At 37.0% G+C, this 19471-nt stretch overlaps 1 protein-coding gene across 1 annotated transcript in view; it reads left to right on the top strand.

Annotated features, from left to right (window-relative positions):
• RNGTT (RNA guanylyltransferase and 5'-phosphatase) overlaps positions 1–19471 on the top strand; it is a 239684-nt gene that overhangs the window by 138371 nt on the left and 81842 nt on the right. The window contains exon 12 of the mRNA XM_075202759.1: positions 8552–8620. Within this exon, the coding sequence (XP_075058860.1) occupies positions 8552–8620 (69 nt within the window). The remainder of the gene's footprint in view (positions 1–8551; positions 8621–19471) is intronic.

Below are 19471 nucleotides of genomic sequence, written 5' to 3'. Positions count from 1 at the left end.
CTGCCTCTTCAGTTTTACATGGTATGCGCTGCTAGAGCGCGTTAATGCCAATTATAATATATATTTCTAATACGTAAGCACAGAACCATGCATTTGTTAGCATCTTAATTGCAGACAGGTTTTTCCACTTACACACTTGTTTTTACAATTGTTTGTGTTTCTTATAGGTTCCAGACCTAAAGAGTTAACAGATACAGTCATACAGTAGAATCTATAGACAGAACAATGGAGGGCAATCAATTGTCAGGCACACATTTACTATCACTTATTCTCTTCATGTGGTGGTCTTACTCAGATGTGCCTTGCCATTGATTTACCTAGAGATCTATTTTTCTCTTTTCAACTGTGCTCACAGGAAATGGGCCTTTGTTGCTTTCTGACACTGCTTTCATACATGAATAATCAATAGTGAAATGATATGATATCGGGACAGGAATTCAGATCAAGGAAAAAGGTAAAGCAAGAAGCTACTGCTATAATCCTTTCATACATTTTGTATTAAAACCTTAAACTGCCAGTATGCTACTTGTCAATTGATGCAATTTTTGGGGAAGGAGAACAGAATTTATCTCCATTATATAAATGACTTGCTTCAATAGCTGCTCAGAATTGAATTGTATCTGTCAGATAGTGACAAGAAAAAAAAAAAACAACTTCAACTACTGTTAACCATAGCTCAACTTCTATGCGTTATGCTGTCATCTGGGTTGTCTCACTATAGCTCACTTTCTATGACTTGGTAATGCTTTCTCGCCCATCTGATACACCAATAAGAAGAGCAAACGGAAAGCTGAGCAACGCTGTTCCATATGCCCCAAAGGAAAAAGAAAAAACCTTTCTACTCCCTCTCTCTTTCAAATGCTTCATGTTCATCCAGGGCTGTTCTAGTTTCTGAGATCTGGGGGTAAATGTATCATAGTCTGGTTTCTTCAACTTGCGGGAGTTCGGCGAGATGACAGCTAAAATTTAAAGCGGCGCTGCCTTGTAAAGGGAAACTTGCTTTTACAAGGCAGCGTCGCTTTAAATTTTAGCTGTCATCTCGCCGAACTCCCGCAAGTTGAAGAAACCGGACTATGATACATTTACCCCCAGGTCTCCTGGATAAAGCCCTTAATGGACTAGCTTAATGGTCATTGATACATTTTGCTTCAATTTCAGTCAAGCACATTGTTTTTGCACTCCTATTTGTTGGTAGTAGTTGAAGAAATTTCAAATGTATTGTTTGTTTTGCATGTCATGTGTGTGCCAGTCTTTCACCTGGAACTTGGATTATATAGTCTGTGATGTAATTTTTTTACTTTGTATTAAACAGTCATGTAATCATAATAGTCTGCAAACATTCATGAGCCTGGTGATGTCATGTTCTTACTCAACATTTTTATTAAATACAATCCTCCCTGACCTGCATTCCATTTGCCTTAGTGACACATTACTTGCTATTGTAAGAATAGTAGTTTTTCTGCTGAGCTTGGATTATAGACTGCTTATGTTCGGCTCCTTAGCACTGAACACGAGGCCAGAACTTTATGTTCTGCAGTGAATTAAGGGCATTATGGAAGTAAAAATTTAATGTGTGAAATTGCTGGTGACCAGGTCCTTGCTTTGGTACTATACAATTTAAATTTATTTTGCCTTTTTCATTTCTTTTCTGTTAAATGACTTCCATTTTCAGACATGTCCTTGTCTAAATATGGTGTCCTACCCCCTTACCTGGTTAGTGGATGGCTATGGACATTTTCAGCCCTTTAAATGCAAATCGATGCCAACTATGAGTAAGTTTAAAACATTATTGCTTCAAACTACAATTTAGTGAAAGATAAGTCTAAAATCATTTTTAAGAGAGGCAATAGTGCTTTTAATAGTAGTCTTAAAGTGGTACTCTTGACTGGAAGTTTGCAAGCTGTGGGTTGGAACCCTACCTGGCCCCCAGAATCTATTTTTGGGGTCCTCTGGTCTTAAGATATGCAATTTACTTTATTAGAAACAGCTTTTTTTTTCGGGTGATCCTAAGAGCTTACTGACTCCTGGGGTCTGAGCTAAAAACTGCAATTTGAAAGTTGCTAAGCAAGATAGTTCATATACACCAGTCGGCCACAGCATTAAAATCTCTTGCCTAATATTGTGTACGCCCCCCTCAAGCTGCCAAAACAGCTTTGACCCATTGATGCATGGACTCCACATGACCTCTGAAGATGTCATGTGGTATCTGGCTCCAAGATGTTATCAACAGATCCTAGAAGTCCTGTACAGTAAGTTGCGAGGTGGGGCCTCCATGGCTTGGACTTGTTTTTCCAGAACATCCCACAGATGCTCAATCGGATTGAGATCTGAGGCATTTGGAGGTCACAACACCTTGTACTCTGTGTCATGTTCTGCAAACCATTCCTAAACAATTTTTGCAGTGTGCAGGCCACATTATCCTGCTGATAGAGGCCAATACCATCAAGGAATATTGTTGCCATGAAGGGGTGTACTTGGTCTGCAACAATGTTTAGGTGGGTGATATGTGTCAACGTAACATCCACATGAATGAAAGGTTTCCAAGAAGAACATTCCCCAGAGCATCACACTCCCCCAGCTGACTTGCCTTCTTCCCATAGTGCGCCCTGGTTCCATCTCTTTCCCAGGTCTATGACACGCATCCTGATGTAAAAAAAATATCATTCATCAGACCAGGCCACCTTCTTCCATTGATCCATGGTCCAGTTCTGGAGCTTATTTGCTTATAGTAGGCGCTTTCGGTGATGGACGGGTCAGCATATCGGAACTCTGACTGGTCTGCGGCTACGCAGCAAGCTACGATGCACTGTGTGTTCAGACTAGAGATGAGCGGGCTCGGATATTTGAAATCCGAGCCCACCCGAACGTTGCCGATCCGAGACAGATCCGAGGCTCTGAGTCATAATCCCGCTGTCGGATCTCGTGATACTCGGATCCTATAAATTCCCCGCCATCTTCACTCAGGCATTGATCAGGGTAGAGGGAGGGTGTGTTAGGTGGTCCTCTGCCCTGCTATATCTCGTGCTGTGCTGGGGACAGCACAGCACAGCACTTTTTAAAAAAGTTATAAAAAAAAATATCCAAAAACAATCCTGCAGTATAAGTCCATTGGTACTGCAATATTACAAAGTTCACTGATTCTGCAGAATAGACTGGGAATTAGTGGAAATGATTGTTATTGAATGTTATTGAGGTTAATAAGAGCGTAGGAGTGAAAATAAACCCCAAAAATTGTTTTTAACACTTTTTATGTTTTTTTTCAAAATAAATCCAAATCCAAAACCTTAAATCCGAACCAAAACCTTTCGTCAGGTGTTTTGCGAAACAAATCCGAACCCAAAACCTCAAGCAAATCCGAATACAAAACACGCGACACCAAAAGTGGCCAGTGCACATCCCTAGTTCAGACACCTTTCTATCATAGCCAGCATCAACTTTTTCAGCAATTTGTGCTACAGTAGCTCGTCTGTGGGATTGAACAAAACAGGCTAGCGTTCAATCCCCACGTGTGTCAATGAGCCTTAGGCGCCCATGACCCTGTTGCTGGTTCACCCGTTGTCTCTTTGGACCACTTTTGGTAGGTACTAACCACTGCATACCGGGAATACCCCGCAAGAATGTTTTGTAGATGCTCTGACCCAGTCATCTAGCCATCACAATTTGCCCTTGTCAAAGTCGCTCAGATCTTTACGCTTGCCCAACACATCAACTTCAAGAACTGACTGTTCACTTGCTGCCTAATATATCCCATCCTTTGACAGGTGCCATTGTAACGAGATCATCAATATTATTCACTTCACTTGTCAGTGGATTTAATAGTGTGGCTGATTGCTGTACATTACAATTGTAGTAGATTCCACAAGAAAAGACACAAGCCCTTCGTACCGGTACAAAGCATTTCATTTGATGTGACGGATCTCTGTTATGAATTATAAAAAAACTAGTCAATAAATGAATAATTATAAAAAAAAATATTGGAACTAAACTATATTCTTATATATTAATATAATGACTCAGGATACTCTTCTGGATAATAGTAACTACAATACACAATTGAAAAGTAAAAGCAATATCCTATATGGGTCTTCCTATCTTTTTGGCTAAAAGTAGAAGTGTCCCGTTTAGTTATTATTCCTATTAATATTTTTTTTTAAATCAATTATTATTATTCAGTTTTTTTAGACAGTAGAAATGCAAAACAACTTAACACACAGTACCATTTCCGTTGAATATATAATCCTGCACAACAAAATATGTATAAAATGTTGAGCATATAAGCAACATACAGTTCAGGAAATGTCCAATGTAACTTTTGGCCCAAACAGATAGAAACATAGAATTTGACGTCAGATAAGAACCACTTGGCCCATCTAGTATGCAAATTTTTTTTATTAACCTATGGTACCTTAAACCCTATTTGATCCTTTATTATTTATAAGGATATCCTTATGTCTATCCCAAGTATGTTTAAACTACTCTACTGTATTAGCCTCCACCACCTCTGATGGGAGGCTATTCCACTTATCCACTACCCTTTCTGTGAAGTAGTTTTTCCTCAAATTTCTTCTGAACCTACTCCGGTTTCAGTGCATGTCCTAGTGTTCTACTACAGATATAGATAAAAAAAAAAAATTGTAGCGCTAAAAACCTCTCTGGCTGTAATAAAACAAATGGTACATTATATGAATAAATTATGAAAGTGGTCACGAATCACCGTAAAAATGTTTATTATTAGTAATATATAACCAAAGAGTATTATAGACTGAATGTTGATATACCTGCAATAGACCAGATATAACACATAGATATGATATAATATAAACACTTCAAACAAATAACCACTACTATAGTGGTAATGACACGGTGCACTGTGATCGAACTAATCACATATCCTATCAATACATCGATCCCCTCTAATCGCTACCATATAAAATTCATGTTAGACAGCTGTCATAAAAAGTAGCAAAAAAAGGTTGGCCAATGGAAAAAGGGAAAAAGTTCCACTCATGTAGCTTTAGTAAATCCGATCCAGTAACCACAGGATGTATGGATGTAGATGTTAATAACTCAAAACAATACGTATAGCCGTAAATTGAATGTCGGCAACCAGCCTATTCCTCCTTGAGCAAAAAACACGGTTCAATCAAATATATATGCATGTGCATGTGGTCAAACTTAATGCAGTAGTCTCCACTGAGACTTTACCTCCATCTGTTGAATGTATGTATTCACTCTTAATTTCAACAATGATGGTGCAATGGTTCTGTATCCTCAGTGGTTTGGCACTCTCTAGCTGTAGAAAATATAGCATATAACAGGTGCCTATGCAGTTTAATAAATCTGTATTGGATATCCAAAGCGCCGTATATAGGGGTTTAAAATATACCGGTACATCAAGATTATATAAGAACAATGGGTACAAATTACCAAAACAATACATGGATGCAACAAAACAAATAACGTGGCATTCAAAACAATTTTGCATAAGTTAAAAACAGGGAAAGAGAGGAGGATGGAGTGTTCAGACATGAGAAAGAGGACAGAGGTCTCTGCCTGTGAGAGCTTGCTTTTTAAAGGGGGGAGGGAATAATGAGAGACAAAAGGAACAAACGATAACCAGAAGAACACTGAGGCCATGATGGTGCAGATTCCTAGGTGGTACAGAGTCATGGAGGGTGCAGAGCCCTATTCGAGCAATGTCCATGATGGTGCGCAGTTTGCACAGATGTGAAGCACAAGTTACAGTGAGTTGAAGATTAAGAGAGGATGAGAGTTTATTATAATATTAAAAAAAGTAATTTTTTTAAATACATGATTCTACATTTTGAGAGTATTTTTGGACTTACTGCAGATGGTACAAATCACTAATTTGAAGCCCATTTAAATATAATTGTAATAAATATGTACACCTACCTTTAGATTTTTTTAGTCTGTTCTTCATTTTTTGATAGATTAAAAAACCTAAGCAAAATGTTTTTAAAACATCAGTTTCACAGCAGACAATTTGCTACCACATTTGGTCAAGGCTTTGGAGGCTTCCTCAGCCTTCAAAGCGTTTAAATGCTCTTTGAACACTTACTGCTTTACTAGAGCCTGCCCTACTCCCACCTATGCTACACAAATATATAACTCACTGGTACACCCTCCTTAATCTGCAATTGACCCACGTTTCTTCTTCTTGTCTCAGCTCTTCTTTTACCACTAAATTGTTAGTTCTCTTATAAGCAGGCCTCTCCTCTCCCTTTGTTTTCACTTCTTTATTTTGTCTACTGTCTGTCCCAGTTTTATATGGACTGTTTCTCCCTGTTGCCATGCCCTGTAGAGTTCTGTGGCTCCTTACAAATCAATACAATAATAATACTGTTGCCACCGTTGTTTTTTAGTTTTACCATGCATTTTTTTCTGAACCATCTTTTGAATTTTCTTTAACTTTGCAAGGAGCTATCTTCAAACATATTGTGTGGGTATATAATAATAAATATATATATATATATATATATATATATATATATATATATATATATATATATATATAATTAGTACTTGCCAGTGACATGTTCCCATTGCTCTTTTTTAGTGTCTTGAAATGAGCTACCTTAAATTTTGAGTACTGGGCTGTTTCAATAAATCTTGACAAATATGTCTTTACAATGCCCGAACAGGTGAGAGGAAAATTGGAAACTACCTCTGATCCACCAAGCCTAGAGTGAAACATGCCTAATTTAGTAAACTATCTTGTCTATCCAAACGGAGCATTTATTCAGTGAATCAATAGCAAAGAGTATTGTATAGCACACTTCCTGTTTCTTCTATTTTATAGTTTGGGCAAGTGTTAAATAATATGCATATTAAGAGGAGGAATGCTAGTTAACATTTATATAGCGCCTGAATACTCGTCAGCAATTCTTCAGTTGGGATTATACAACATATTAATGGATGTCTCTAGTTACGTTTTGTGCTAACAAGTGAGCAGTATATTAGAATTTTACAAGATTACTTTTCAGAACAATGGGTAGTATGCTTCATACATATGGGTTACTTAAAAACAACACTAGGCAGTACGGTGGCTAAGTGGTTAGCACTTCTGCCTCACAGCGCTGTGGTCATGAGTTCAATTCCCAACCATGTCCTTATCTGTGTGGAGTTTGTATGTTCTCCCTGTGTTTACGTGGGTTTTCTCCTGGTGCTCCGGTTTCCTCCCACACTCCAAAAACATACGAGTAGGCTAATTGGTTGCTATCAAAATTGACCCTAGTCTCTGTCTGTCTGTGTGTATATTAGGGAATTTAGACTGCAAGCTCCAATGGGGTAGGGACTGATGTGAAAGATCTCTGTACAGCGCTGCGGATTCAGTGGCGCTATATAAATAAAAGGTGATGGGGATGAGTTAAAACCATAGACAAAACATTGCATTTTGTTGTCCTTTTTTTTTTTTTTTTTTTTTTTAAGCAGAGTATTAGTAGTGTGTTTTCTGCAGCATGGTGTACTGTGTGCTTAATAAAAATACTCTTAGATCGCCATTATAATCCGTAGAACATTAACACTTGGAAATTGTAGCAAAGCAAACGTGTGTGAAAGAGTGCGTGTATGTGTAAGTTCATTCTCTTACCTCTTTTAATCCCCAGCATTAGGGTGTTTATTAGAATTTGAGACTTCTTAAACACTGTTTGACTGTTTTAACTCCCATGTGTATGAGGACTTATTGTCATCACAGATAATGAGGCTTGATAGACATTTTTTTTTTATGATTTACTGGAATTTGTCACTACACTTAAATAATGTGTCATAAATTTCTGCCGTTTACCATCTGTCATTGTAAATTACACAAGATTTTAGTGTTTGTCCTTAGACAAATATTTAAACATTTTTCCCTATACAACATATGTATTAAATATTTTATACACTGTGTTTGTTCATAAACTGACGTTTGCACATTATTACCCTTTCTCCCCAAATGTATGTACCAGGCACCATAGCCCTGCCTACTAAAACGTCTCGTTCCAGAAATTTGTGGTTTTGCTTTATAAGATTTTTAACATTTATAATTTTTAGGGGCATATTCAATTGTTAGCGTTCCACTGAAAAGTAACGCGGCACGCGCACTATTACCGTCATTGCGGTAATAATGCGTGAAAATACCATTTTTATGGTACCTTTCATGCCGGATTTCAGCTCAGGGAGCTGCGAGCTGAACTCTGGCTTAGTATTACCATAATAACGGTAATACTTTTAACGCCGCAGGGAATTCAAACAATTGAATATGCCCCATAACATACTATAAATGAATGACAAATATATTTTGCAGGGCTTTTTGGCTTGCTACCATGTACACCTGACCCCCAATATTTATTTATTTATTTTAATTAAAACCATGTAACAACACAGTGGTTGGGTCTTGCGGTCTGGCCATATTTAGTACATTTTACAAACCATGCAACAGGCTTATTCACTTCCTGACCTTTCCACTACTCTTTCTGCAACATTTATGGAGATGCTAAAGTAATGGAAAGGAATATTTGTTGTTAATAATAAATTTTGTGTTCTGTTGCAGCTGCTAGAAGGAAGTTTTGCAAGAGAGGTCAGCCATGAAGTTGATGGACTCATCTTTCAACCAATTGGAGTGAGTTGACTTTTGTCTTGCCAGACTGTTTTAATAGTGTCATGTGAATGACATTTTATAGATTAAAGAAACACACACACACACACACGTTTATGATTGATTTGACGTAAATTAGACTCTCCAAAAATAAATACAGGGAAATGTGAGAGGGGTCTGTATGAATTAGGTGTCTTGTTTATTTTGACATTTTTTTTTAAATTGAAACCAGTGAAAGCAAGTCAACCAATGGTTTAAATACGATTCAAGTAGTTAGTGTGTAGTTTCCTGCATAACTCTTATGTATTCAACTTAATGTAGCCAATATCTTGTAAAAAATGCAACGTTCTACAAATTCTGTAGGCATCAAGATGCTTGTGATTGCATTTAAGGGAATATTTGTCTCCCTTATATTAATGGAGTGAATCATTAGTTGGTCAGTCATCTAGATATTTAGACATTTAACTATCATCACATACATTCCTCAGTATTCAGATTTAGCGTTTGAAAGGGCCATCCACACACACACCAAGTAAAGGAGGAAGAGGTATGGTAAAAATTAAACACTTAAGATTGTTGTCACGAGCACGCTTCCAGTTTTTGTGACTTTGGGGTGTTTACTGTATGAGGTTACACACGATTCCAGCCCGCAGTCTCTCTCTACCTATCACACAGGCTATAGACCTACTGAATCGCCCCCACTGCGCTCTCACACACCCCACACACTTCAGATTTTCCACCACCTATTGAATACGGGCAAAAGGACCCCAATATACTGTCCCACACTGGCACACAAGGCCCACACCATCAAACAAAGGGTTAACTCTTCACACCTCCAGACTGTTACACGGATGTAAATGCAAGCACACACTAGGCTTGTTAGTCAAATGTATCAACAAATCACACACCGGCATTCAGAGGGTTAACTTGGTCGAGCTATATTTTTCTTAACAGGCTAATGGATTCGTTAGAGTATCAAGGACGCCACTTACTAAATTTATATAATTAATATACAAAGGTACATGGCATTCAAATATATATTAAAACATTCAGAGTATAACTTACATGAGTTGTACAATCTGTGCCATGGGAAATTGACTAGGAAGATGGACAACTTATCAATGTGGATTGATTTTTGCAAAAGACTGCCAAATTGTTTTAACTGGTCTCAGCTTTATAAAGACACTTCCATACCTGTCCCTACCCCCAGTGGATGTGGTCGGTGACCATGTTGTCTGATTTACTACCCAATTCTACTATGTGACCTAACTTTTCTGTGGAGCATCACCCAGACCTAATTTTACTATTATTAAATCCCGTATGAATTTATTCATCTTTTGATACCAATGGACAGCACGGTGGCTTAGTGGTTAGCACTTCTGTCTCACAGCACTGGGGTAATGAGTTCGATTCCAGACCTTAGCCTTATCTGTGTGGAATTTGTATGTTCTTCCCGTGTTTGTATGGGTTTCCTCTGGGTGCTCCGATTACCTCCCAAACTCCAAAAAAAACATACTGGTAGGTTAATTGGCTGCTATTAAATTGCCCCTAGTCTGTACACACACTCTCACACACACACTCACACACTCTCTGGCTTTATATTTTACACTTTAGTAGCTCAGCTTATCAATGGATTCATTTGATATTCCATATTTACACTGCACTTATGATTTAGGCCTTATTCCCCACAATTATGTGATGGGTTTACCCTTATAAATAACTGTAAGTTCTCTCTGTTCACGACAGTTGTGATCATTTATTGATTATTAATTAACCGGACATATGGAGTAAAGGTTTACAGGAACATGGCAGTGGGCAAAACCAGTTTATAAATAATTTTCTGGGTATGCCTAATACTCAGGATTGCACTACTATTCAAATACATGAAAAAAGTATATAGTACATTATCCGTACGTAGCCAAACATATGAATGATTGAAAAAAGCCAAACTGAATGCTGGGTTTGTGGAATCCTCGAAACTTATGTGTCTGGTTTAATTGGATAATAAATCCAATTACAAAATAACCTATTAGGTCCCAGATCTTACGACAAGGCTTCAGAAATGACCATTTAGCAGGTTCACCACTTAATGAGAATTCCAAAGAGAAGCTAGTCATTGCCATAATTATCCTGTAGGATGTGTGACCTCTACATGCCTTCATTTCACACTACTGTTGTAAACATTGTTGTATAATCATGGGCCAGTAATATGTCATTGCCCTTCCATACTTTGTCAGCCCTCATTATTTTGGGTTTGGAGCCACATAAACATACCCCATTAATTGTTTGCAAGTTTCTCCTTAGTTGATTAGCCGCACAGCTGCATGAGTTGAACTAATATAGATGTTGAATGTGCAGCAAAAAATGCAATTAAGAATTGTAAAAAAATGTATCTGCTTACAATATCTCAATTAATTTCTGTTATGCTTTGCCACACAACATAACTTTTCTCATGAATGCCTGCAGCTGTTTTTGTTATTTTTGGGAATCATTTTTTTATCTATTTTTTGCTGCTGTTAACAATTTTGCATGTTTCAAAGCAGATTATTTTAATTACAGCCTTAGCTCCAATTATCGCCTGCGTCTTTACTTCTTCTTTGTTCAATAGACTTAATTGATTCTATTCAATTTCTAAATTTATCTATTTTGTGTCGATTTTAATTGACATATCATATTTCACTTTGTCAGCATTACAAGCCCATACTCTCTTATATGGTTAGTATGTAATACTGTCTGTTCATGAGAATCCTTGAAAGCATGTTGAAAGTAATCTGTGCTCTTAGAAATAATTAGGATTTCTTTTATCTCCAAACATTTTAATTGGTGTTGGCTTTTTCATATTTGCTGGAGTTTAGAAAAGTTGCTGTGGTTTTTCAAGGCTTGTTAGGTGTGTTGTCAAAAATGAGAACTGCCTATTCTGCTCACGCAGTCTATTTATTAGTCTTGTCTGAAAAATAGTATTAATATTATATAAAGGAATATTCTACAGCTTGATGATAAGATCATGTCATATTATTAACTTGATTTCTTGGTATCCAGTCTTCTGTTTTAATATTTATGTTTGCCATATTACACTGCTAGGGCTCACTTGTCAGCCTTTTTGCACAATTTGTGCATGCCGTGTTCCCGACGGAAGATGTAATGTGCAAAGTGTACTTAAAATTGTAGTGGCATTGGGAGCATTGGTCTTTGTTCCTGTATGCCTCTGCTGTTCACAAGGGATGCAGTATAAGCCACGGGACCATGTGAACAGCTGGAAAAACATTAATTCGTCCTACGTGATATTTACTTTTTTCCATGTGAACAGCAAAGGTGTACAACAGAGATGAATTCTCCTGATGCCTTCAAAAGTTGTTTTTTGGGGGGTTTTTAGAACAGTTTCCTAACATCACATTCCACCTAGAATGTAGTCTGGTAAAATTCTGACACTTGCTGCTGAAAAAGCATTTAGGGGTAAATTTATCAAGATGCGAGTTTAAAAAAGTGGAGATGTTGCCTATACCATCCAAACAGATTCTAGCTGTCATTTTGTAGAATGTACTCCATAAATGATAACTAGAATCTGATTGGTTCCAATAGGCAGCATCACCGCTTTTTCAAACCTGCAGCTTGATAAATTTACCCCCTAGTGTCTATTTAATGAAGAATTACCCGTTTAACAAAAGATATGTTGTGACTTCTTGCTAAACTATGATTTCTTCTTGTAAGTAAACCTGACGTCGTAGTTAGTATGATCTCTCTAAGTTATTTTTTAATAGTCATATCCCCTGCTCCCTCATTTTCATTACTACTTTGGCCATGACTGCAAGCTCGTTGCAGGATGTTCTAATATTATTCTCTCAGTGTTCATGTATTGTACAAGTTGTATCTGTAGTATCTGATGTTCACACTGGAACAGAGGTTAGCCTATTAGATGTCCTATCTTATTCATTGCCAAAGCTTCCATATTAATATGATGGCTGAGCCATTCAGTGTGCAAATGAGAAAAGGTAGGCTGTTTTTTTTTTTTTTTTTTACAGAAAAGCTTAAAGCATTATTTAACAGCTATTAATGAGTGGAACAGAATGATTGATTGCTTTTAGTAAGTTTTAACTTATTAGGCTGTTTTTCAAAGACATACAGAGTTATGAATGGCTACCCTCAGACTGTTAATTATACCACCATAGCAGTGTAAGGTATCGTGCTCTGTTGGAGAGTGACCAGTCCACACTGACTAACTTTCCCAGCAGCAGGGAAGATGCAGTGGTAATTCCCAGGAAAACTGGCACATTGATTATTTAAAATATGGTCTCCCTTTAATACTAATTTGCGGCTTGTGACTTGGACGCCATGATCGCTGGCCGCATTTCATATGAGCTCTGTGCCCACAGTTGGAAATCTGGTTGATTTTCTGGGAATATCCCCTATTCCCACAACCATACTTGCCTCTATTTAACGCAGGAACCTTTGGAGTCCAGTAAAACCCAGGAGAGACCTTCTCAAAGTCACAACCGAGAGCTATATTTGAAATTAACTTTTCCCTGATTTTCTTCCTTCTCTACTCTGTCCAAGAATTGGATTTATTTTCCACACTTTATCATACATTGTACCCAAATGACTGATGGCCCGCTTCCGCACACTAATGATGACATATGTTTGGAGACAGAAACGCCCCCTTCTTTTTCAAATCAAATGTTTTTTTAAACAAAACAATAAAACAAAACAATACAAGAAAGTTAGGAAATACAAAAGTAACTGACGTAGTCCCACACATTACTACCAATCACGTAAGAAAGAATGTTCCAGCAGCTAGATTGTACTCTACAGACATAAAGGTATTTCAAAGAAACACATATGGTCTTGGTTAGTAACATACTGTGTGGGTACTCTAAAATGCATTGAAGCATATACAGTTATGTACAAAGTGATTGCACAAATACATTAGTGAACGGGTCCCCATACCCCTTCTTGCGTAAAGAACCTATTAAAATTAACTACATTGTTAATCCCTGAACTCTGGTAAGGGAATGTAGCTACGAGAGAGCATGGTTAGAGGTATCCCACCCACTGAATCTTGTGTTAAGTGACGGACCTTGCCATATTCTCTAGGACATTTACACTGAATCAAAGTCTGCTGCCAGATGTCTAATCGCATACCTTGATTTCGCCCATCCTGACCATATCTTGTAATATCTTATAATATTTTGGCATAGTACTTCGAGACTGATAGGTAAATCATTCGTCTTCCATGCAGCATTTACCAAATCCAACCATGCCCCGAATTCTGGGCCCTCCCTCGCCATCCACGTTCTGGCGATTGCAACTTTAGCTAAAGCAAAAAGGTTAAGTACATATCTGGGCGCTGACCTTCCCAACAACAAACTGACACCCAGACCAAAAATACATATCTTGGGATACAATAATGGTATGTCTATGCCTGTGTCTTGTATACAGTCCACCACCCGTGACCAAAAATCCCCTAACACCGGGCATCCCCAAGAAACGCCCCCTTCTTACTCATAAACATATGTCCCTACCTAAGCTACGAGATGACATCTGTCTAACCCTCACCCCGCAGCAATGGGGAATTATTTATTCAACTTCTCATCACATGTCAAAGTGTATTAATCACACAGAAATGCAGGTCAAACTTCTTCAAGCACTTTTGTGCAGATAATATATATGCATTCTAGCTAATTGCTAGAACAGAAACTCTGAACAGTCTTTCTTTGTATGCATGGTGATATGCAATCTGGTTTATTGGTAACATTCATTTTAGCTTGTGTTTGCGCTTCCTGAAAAAACCTGCTTGTTCAATAAGAAGTCCAATTCAGCAGTATTGCCTGGCACTTTGACATTATTCCCAAAATACATGGCACAGAAGATATTAAACATACACTATTATTCCTATTAAAATGTTTCAGTTAACTTTCAACTGGATAGAGATCTTTCAAAGATTGTTTTAAATTGGTAATAAAAAAATATATAACTGTTAGGCAATAATGATAACTTTATGCAGCAGTTCTACTGTTCGCATTTATATGTAGTTGATAATGGAATGACGGCTCTTCCTTATATGCATGGATGATGGTCGCTAGCAATTTAAAAATACTGTTGACTAAATATATTTTATACATAAGTCTTCAATTTTTTTATTTCCTATATTGATAACAAAATATATTTAATATTTAGAACTGTGACGTAATTGCCAGGTAGCACATTCTTAATGTAGAATTGTAGAACAGATTGTAAAACTGATGACCCATAATTTTGGTTACTATATGGATAGTGTGGGACCCTTAGTATAGTAGCAAGTATTTTGCTTCTTTCAAACACTAGGCATATTATGTTAAACGTAAGACATTGATGGTAGTAACTGGTAGTGACCAGAAGAACATTATATATATATATATATATATATATATATATATATATATATATATATATATATATATATATATATATATATATGGGTAAAATGTTTGCAAATAACTTGTGTACTTGACTATTCCCACTGGCTAGATTTTCCTCATTCCTTGGACTTATTTTGTTTTGGTTTATTTATGTTTTTGTGTGGCAGTTAATATTTAAAATGACCTTTGCTATTCCAAATTGTCTCGTTTTTCTATCCATTCGTTTTATTTGCACTTAGTGTTACATTAGTAGGAATATACTAATTAATTCAAGCAACAAAGTGTAACTGCGATACCACCTAAAAGGCAAATGTCTGCTTTGGGAGTAATTGCACAGCAAGCAGCAGCAAAAAGACGAATGGCGGAGCAGGATAAAGCCAGATGACAAAATATGACTGATGACCAAAGAGAATGTGATCGTCATCATCATGCAAATATGACTCCTCAGCAAATTGCCTGTCACAGAGAAAACAGTTGAAGAGCGAATAGGACAGAGGTAATATCACGTCAGTGCCTACAAAGTCAGCGAACAAGATACCGTGCCACTCTTGATGTCTGTAACTTTCATTAAACAAATATTAATGCTCATGACTGTCGTCCTATGAACAGTATTTGTGAATTTTGCCAAGCTAAGCATTTTGCAGCTGAGCAGCCATCTGACAAACTATACAATCAATGCTGCAACAAGGGTAAAGTCCATTTGGGTGCAATCAGGTCTGCCCATTATTGAGAACTTAATGCAAGGACACGATGACCATTACCAGAAAAAAGGGTCCAGCGTGATCTTGTTCTTGTTTTTTTCCCCATCACTTTGTCAGGCTTTTAATAAGTTTTGGATTTTTTTTAGTACCTTGCTTTCAACGTATGTAATTTAAAACTGTTGTAACCATAAAGGTTCTATTACTCCCATAGTGTGTTAAATTGGAAATGTGTGGTAATTTTGTTATATCAAAATAATACATTACACAAATGTTTTTGTGTAGTGAGTAAGGCACAAATGTTATAAAATTATTGAGAGCTTCATTTAGCGTCGGGAGCAAAGCAAAAAAGAGGAGCCTATTTACACCTTGGCAAAACCATTTTGCACTGCAGAGATGTGTAGACAGATTTAGAGTTGGTAGAGGGCATGTCCTAGATCAACTCTAAATTGCAGCATAAAGCTACAACTGTCCAATATTTGGGTGAGATTTCATTCTCCTTGAGTTAACGATGCACATGGCACCCAGAACATCACTGATTTTCCTGTGACAGTCTTTGTGAACCTTTTTGGAAGCACTTCGCAGAGATTTGAATCTGCCCCTTTGTGGTGGCACTTGTGTGGTTCTACAAGCACCAGCATACATAGACTGTTAATGGCAGCATGGGCTGAACAGTCTGGGATTAGTTTGTCTTTGTTACATGTCCCCCTGCTATAGTGCCATCCACCGCGGCTGGTTGGCCTAGTGCTGGTTTTCATAAAATCGGGGGGACCCCACGCCCTCCCTCCCGCTAGTCGACTGGCAGAACTAAATTTAATGGTGTTTATATGGGGGACCCCACAGTTTTTGTTTTACTTTTTTTTTAAAATTGCTCTTTTTTTTAACAATATAGAGCCGGCAATTAGTCGCCAGACCTGCTCACATTGCCGTCTTAATACCGGCAGTGTGGCTGCCGGCATTTTCACTGTTGGCCATCAAATTGTCGGTATTTTATGTGTGTCAGTATTTTGTTGGCATTTCTTACTTGTCTGTTCCTACTTGTCAACATTAGGTATTTACTACTTGTCAATATTTTCAAGATCTGCATTTTCGTGCCAGTAATTTGTGCATAGGAAATATGATTTCTACCCCTTAAAATAGGTTCTGGTATTTCTTTGCTTCTACTGCATCTCTCTGAGAAATTTTCTGAAAATTAGTCAACTTATTCCACAATGGAATTTGGTATTAAGTTTCACCAGTCCTGCCCAAACCACACCATACAGTAAAATTAATTAATTGTAATCATCCCAGCTCTATTCGTAGATCTCAATTCCAATGAATGCAAATTTAAATATACAGTGTGAATTGCCATTCTGTGGAGTGGCAAACTAAAAATGAAACTCAAATATGGTTTCACTAGAACTTCTCACGATGGAAAATGGCCTGTTCCTCGGTTAAATCAATTCTCACTAACTCCAAAGTCAAAATCAAAGTCAAAACCTGGCATTTTGGGTTGCTAAATATGTAAAACACCAATTTAATTATAGGGAAAACCTGGCTTGTGGGGTTGGTAATTATATATTTTTTAACCTAACACGCCAGGTTTTGACTTTAAATAAATTGCCCTTTTAACTCCCACCTGCAAAATCCCTGGAAAAACAGTAATTTTACTCACCGATTACTATTACAGAGGAAGTTTTTGCAAGTTGTTGTCAAAGACGAGACAAACTCATTTATACTTATTGACAAAAAGTCTGTATATAAATATAATACCATAATGATGTACTAAAACCATACAGCGAGGTAAAATACAAAAGGATTAAAATAAACTTATTTTCTGTCCCAGTGGTAATGAGACTACCAAAGTATAATAAAGGGTGTTTCTTAAATATCTTGTTCTTATTCTTGGGGGAGACTCCTCTTCCTCATCAGTCAAGCAAAGGTGTGCGACTGTAGCTCAGCCATATGTCTTCCCATGCGTCTCGCCATAAATTTTGTAATTGTTGGATGAATTAAGTCCATTTTAGTAATGACACTGGATCTGTCCTTCATCCACTCTGAAATTACTGCAGAGTAGGAGTAGCAGAGGGAATAATATGAATTTTTGAACAAATGATGGGGTCGCAGAGGATGGGCCCCCTGAAGTAAAAGTTTTATTGATTTATTAAATAATCATTATTTTACCTTTTATAAACTGTTGCTAAAATGCTATACAATTGTGTGTTTTATGTCTTAATTAAAAGTTACTATCGTCTGCATGTTGGATTAATCAGGCATTTCAAAGATTTTTTGTAGCATTTCATTTTTACTAGTAACATCAGTAGAAAAGACTCATAAAATATGTACAGCCAATTTGGTTATCTGCATTAGTCTAATTTTAACACATATATGTTCTATGGCATATGTAAATTTGGCTTGCTGTTTGATCTACATTTCAACAAATGTATCAGCCACGTCTCCTGAATCAAGAGCCGTTATACCTGCATATTCACAGCTCTGGCGAAGAGTATGACAATAAGCCAATAAAGAACTGTCATTTTTCGAATCTGAAATCCCTTGTAGCAATATACTTTAACAGATTCTTAAATGCAGCGCTGAAAACACATATTAGAGCAGATCAAGCATGCATAATGTTAGATTAAAATTTAGAACTTTGTAGATATAAAGTTTACTTACTGAGATGCAAAAAACTAGGAAGTAATTTAAACACAAACAACTAGACCTAGAATGTCATTTTGCATTCTGTTTATTAGCTCTCACAAGCTGGGCCTTCGCGACTCCTTTTTCTCATGACCTCACTTTTTTGTCAACCTTGTACTGGTATGTATGTATGTATGCTTTGCTTTCATGCTGAGGATTATTGTGACACCATATCAATAAATAATGACAGCAAACATGGCGAAGAATATAATTTCAAAAATATAATTCAAGTATAGAAAATATATATTTTTTTTAACAAAATAATTATGGAGCTCTTATTATCTAAAATGTATGTTTTACCTCATTCAAAGAGTAAAGAGCACTTAAAATTAAAGTTGACCAACTGTTAAACATCTCTTTAGAATCTTAACATGAATGTCATTCCCCCAACTTATTCCATTCCTCTTATGTAAAAGTTATTTGGTGGCCCCCACTGTTACCTTTTATATTGCCACAGGTTTCCACTGCATACGGTATTCAGGATGTTTCAAGGTGACTGAATTTTAGCAGCTCCTTGTTGCAGAATTACTGTGTGTCTATTAAATAAACATGTATCCTTATTCCATTGTTTGTGTGACAGGCCTTCAAAAGGGCTTTAGAGGGCAGTTCCACTAAATACGGTAAGTTTTCCGTAATTATAAATGACTTGCCCTCATTCTGTAAATCCACTTCTATGCATATTTATGCAGAGGACACTATCTTATATGTGCACAGCTCAAACTTTATACATTGAGTTTACAGAATTTAAACTGAAATACCATTTAAGGTGAAGCAAGTCAAAACAAGCTGTTTTAGAATTCTGATAAAACATTATCCATGTTATTTGGGACAGGCTAAATTTGCCAAATGTATTACACCTAATGCATTGATTAGAACGCCAACATTAATCTGACATCGGAGTCTATAAATATTTAAGTTCATGGCTTGGTTTTTGATTTGCATGTAAGCAAGGTAACATTTAAAATACATATCAAACTGGGATTGCAGTATAGAAACACATCTTACCTATCTCTCCTGGTCAGAAAGTACATCATACAACTAGCTTGTTTTCTGGAAAAATTACCCAAATATCATACCTTCCAAAAGTCTCGATTAAGGTGGGCCCT

This window comes from Mixophyes fleayi, chromosome 3 (assembly GCF_038048845.1).
Source record: "Mixophyes fleayi isolate aMixFle1 chromosome 3, aMixFle1.hap1, whole genome shotgun sequence".
Taxonomy (NCBI): Eukaryota; Metazoa; Chordata; class Amphibia; order Anura; family Limnodynastidae; genus Mixophyes; species Mixophyes fleayi.
This window is presented reverse-complemented; position numbering and strand designations above follow the sequence as displayed.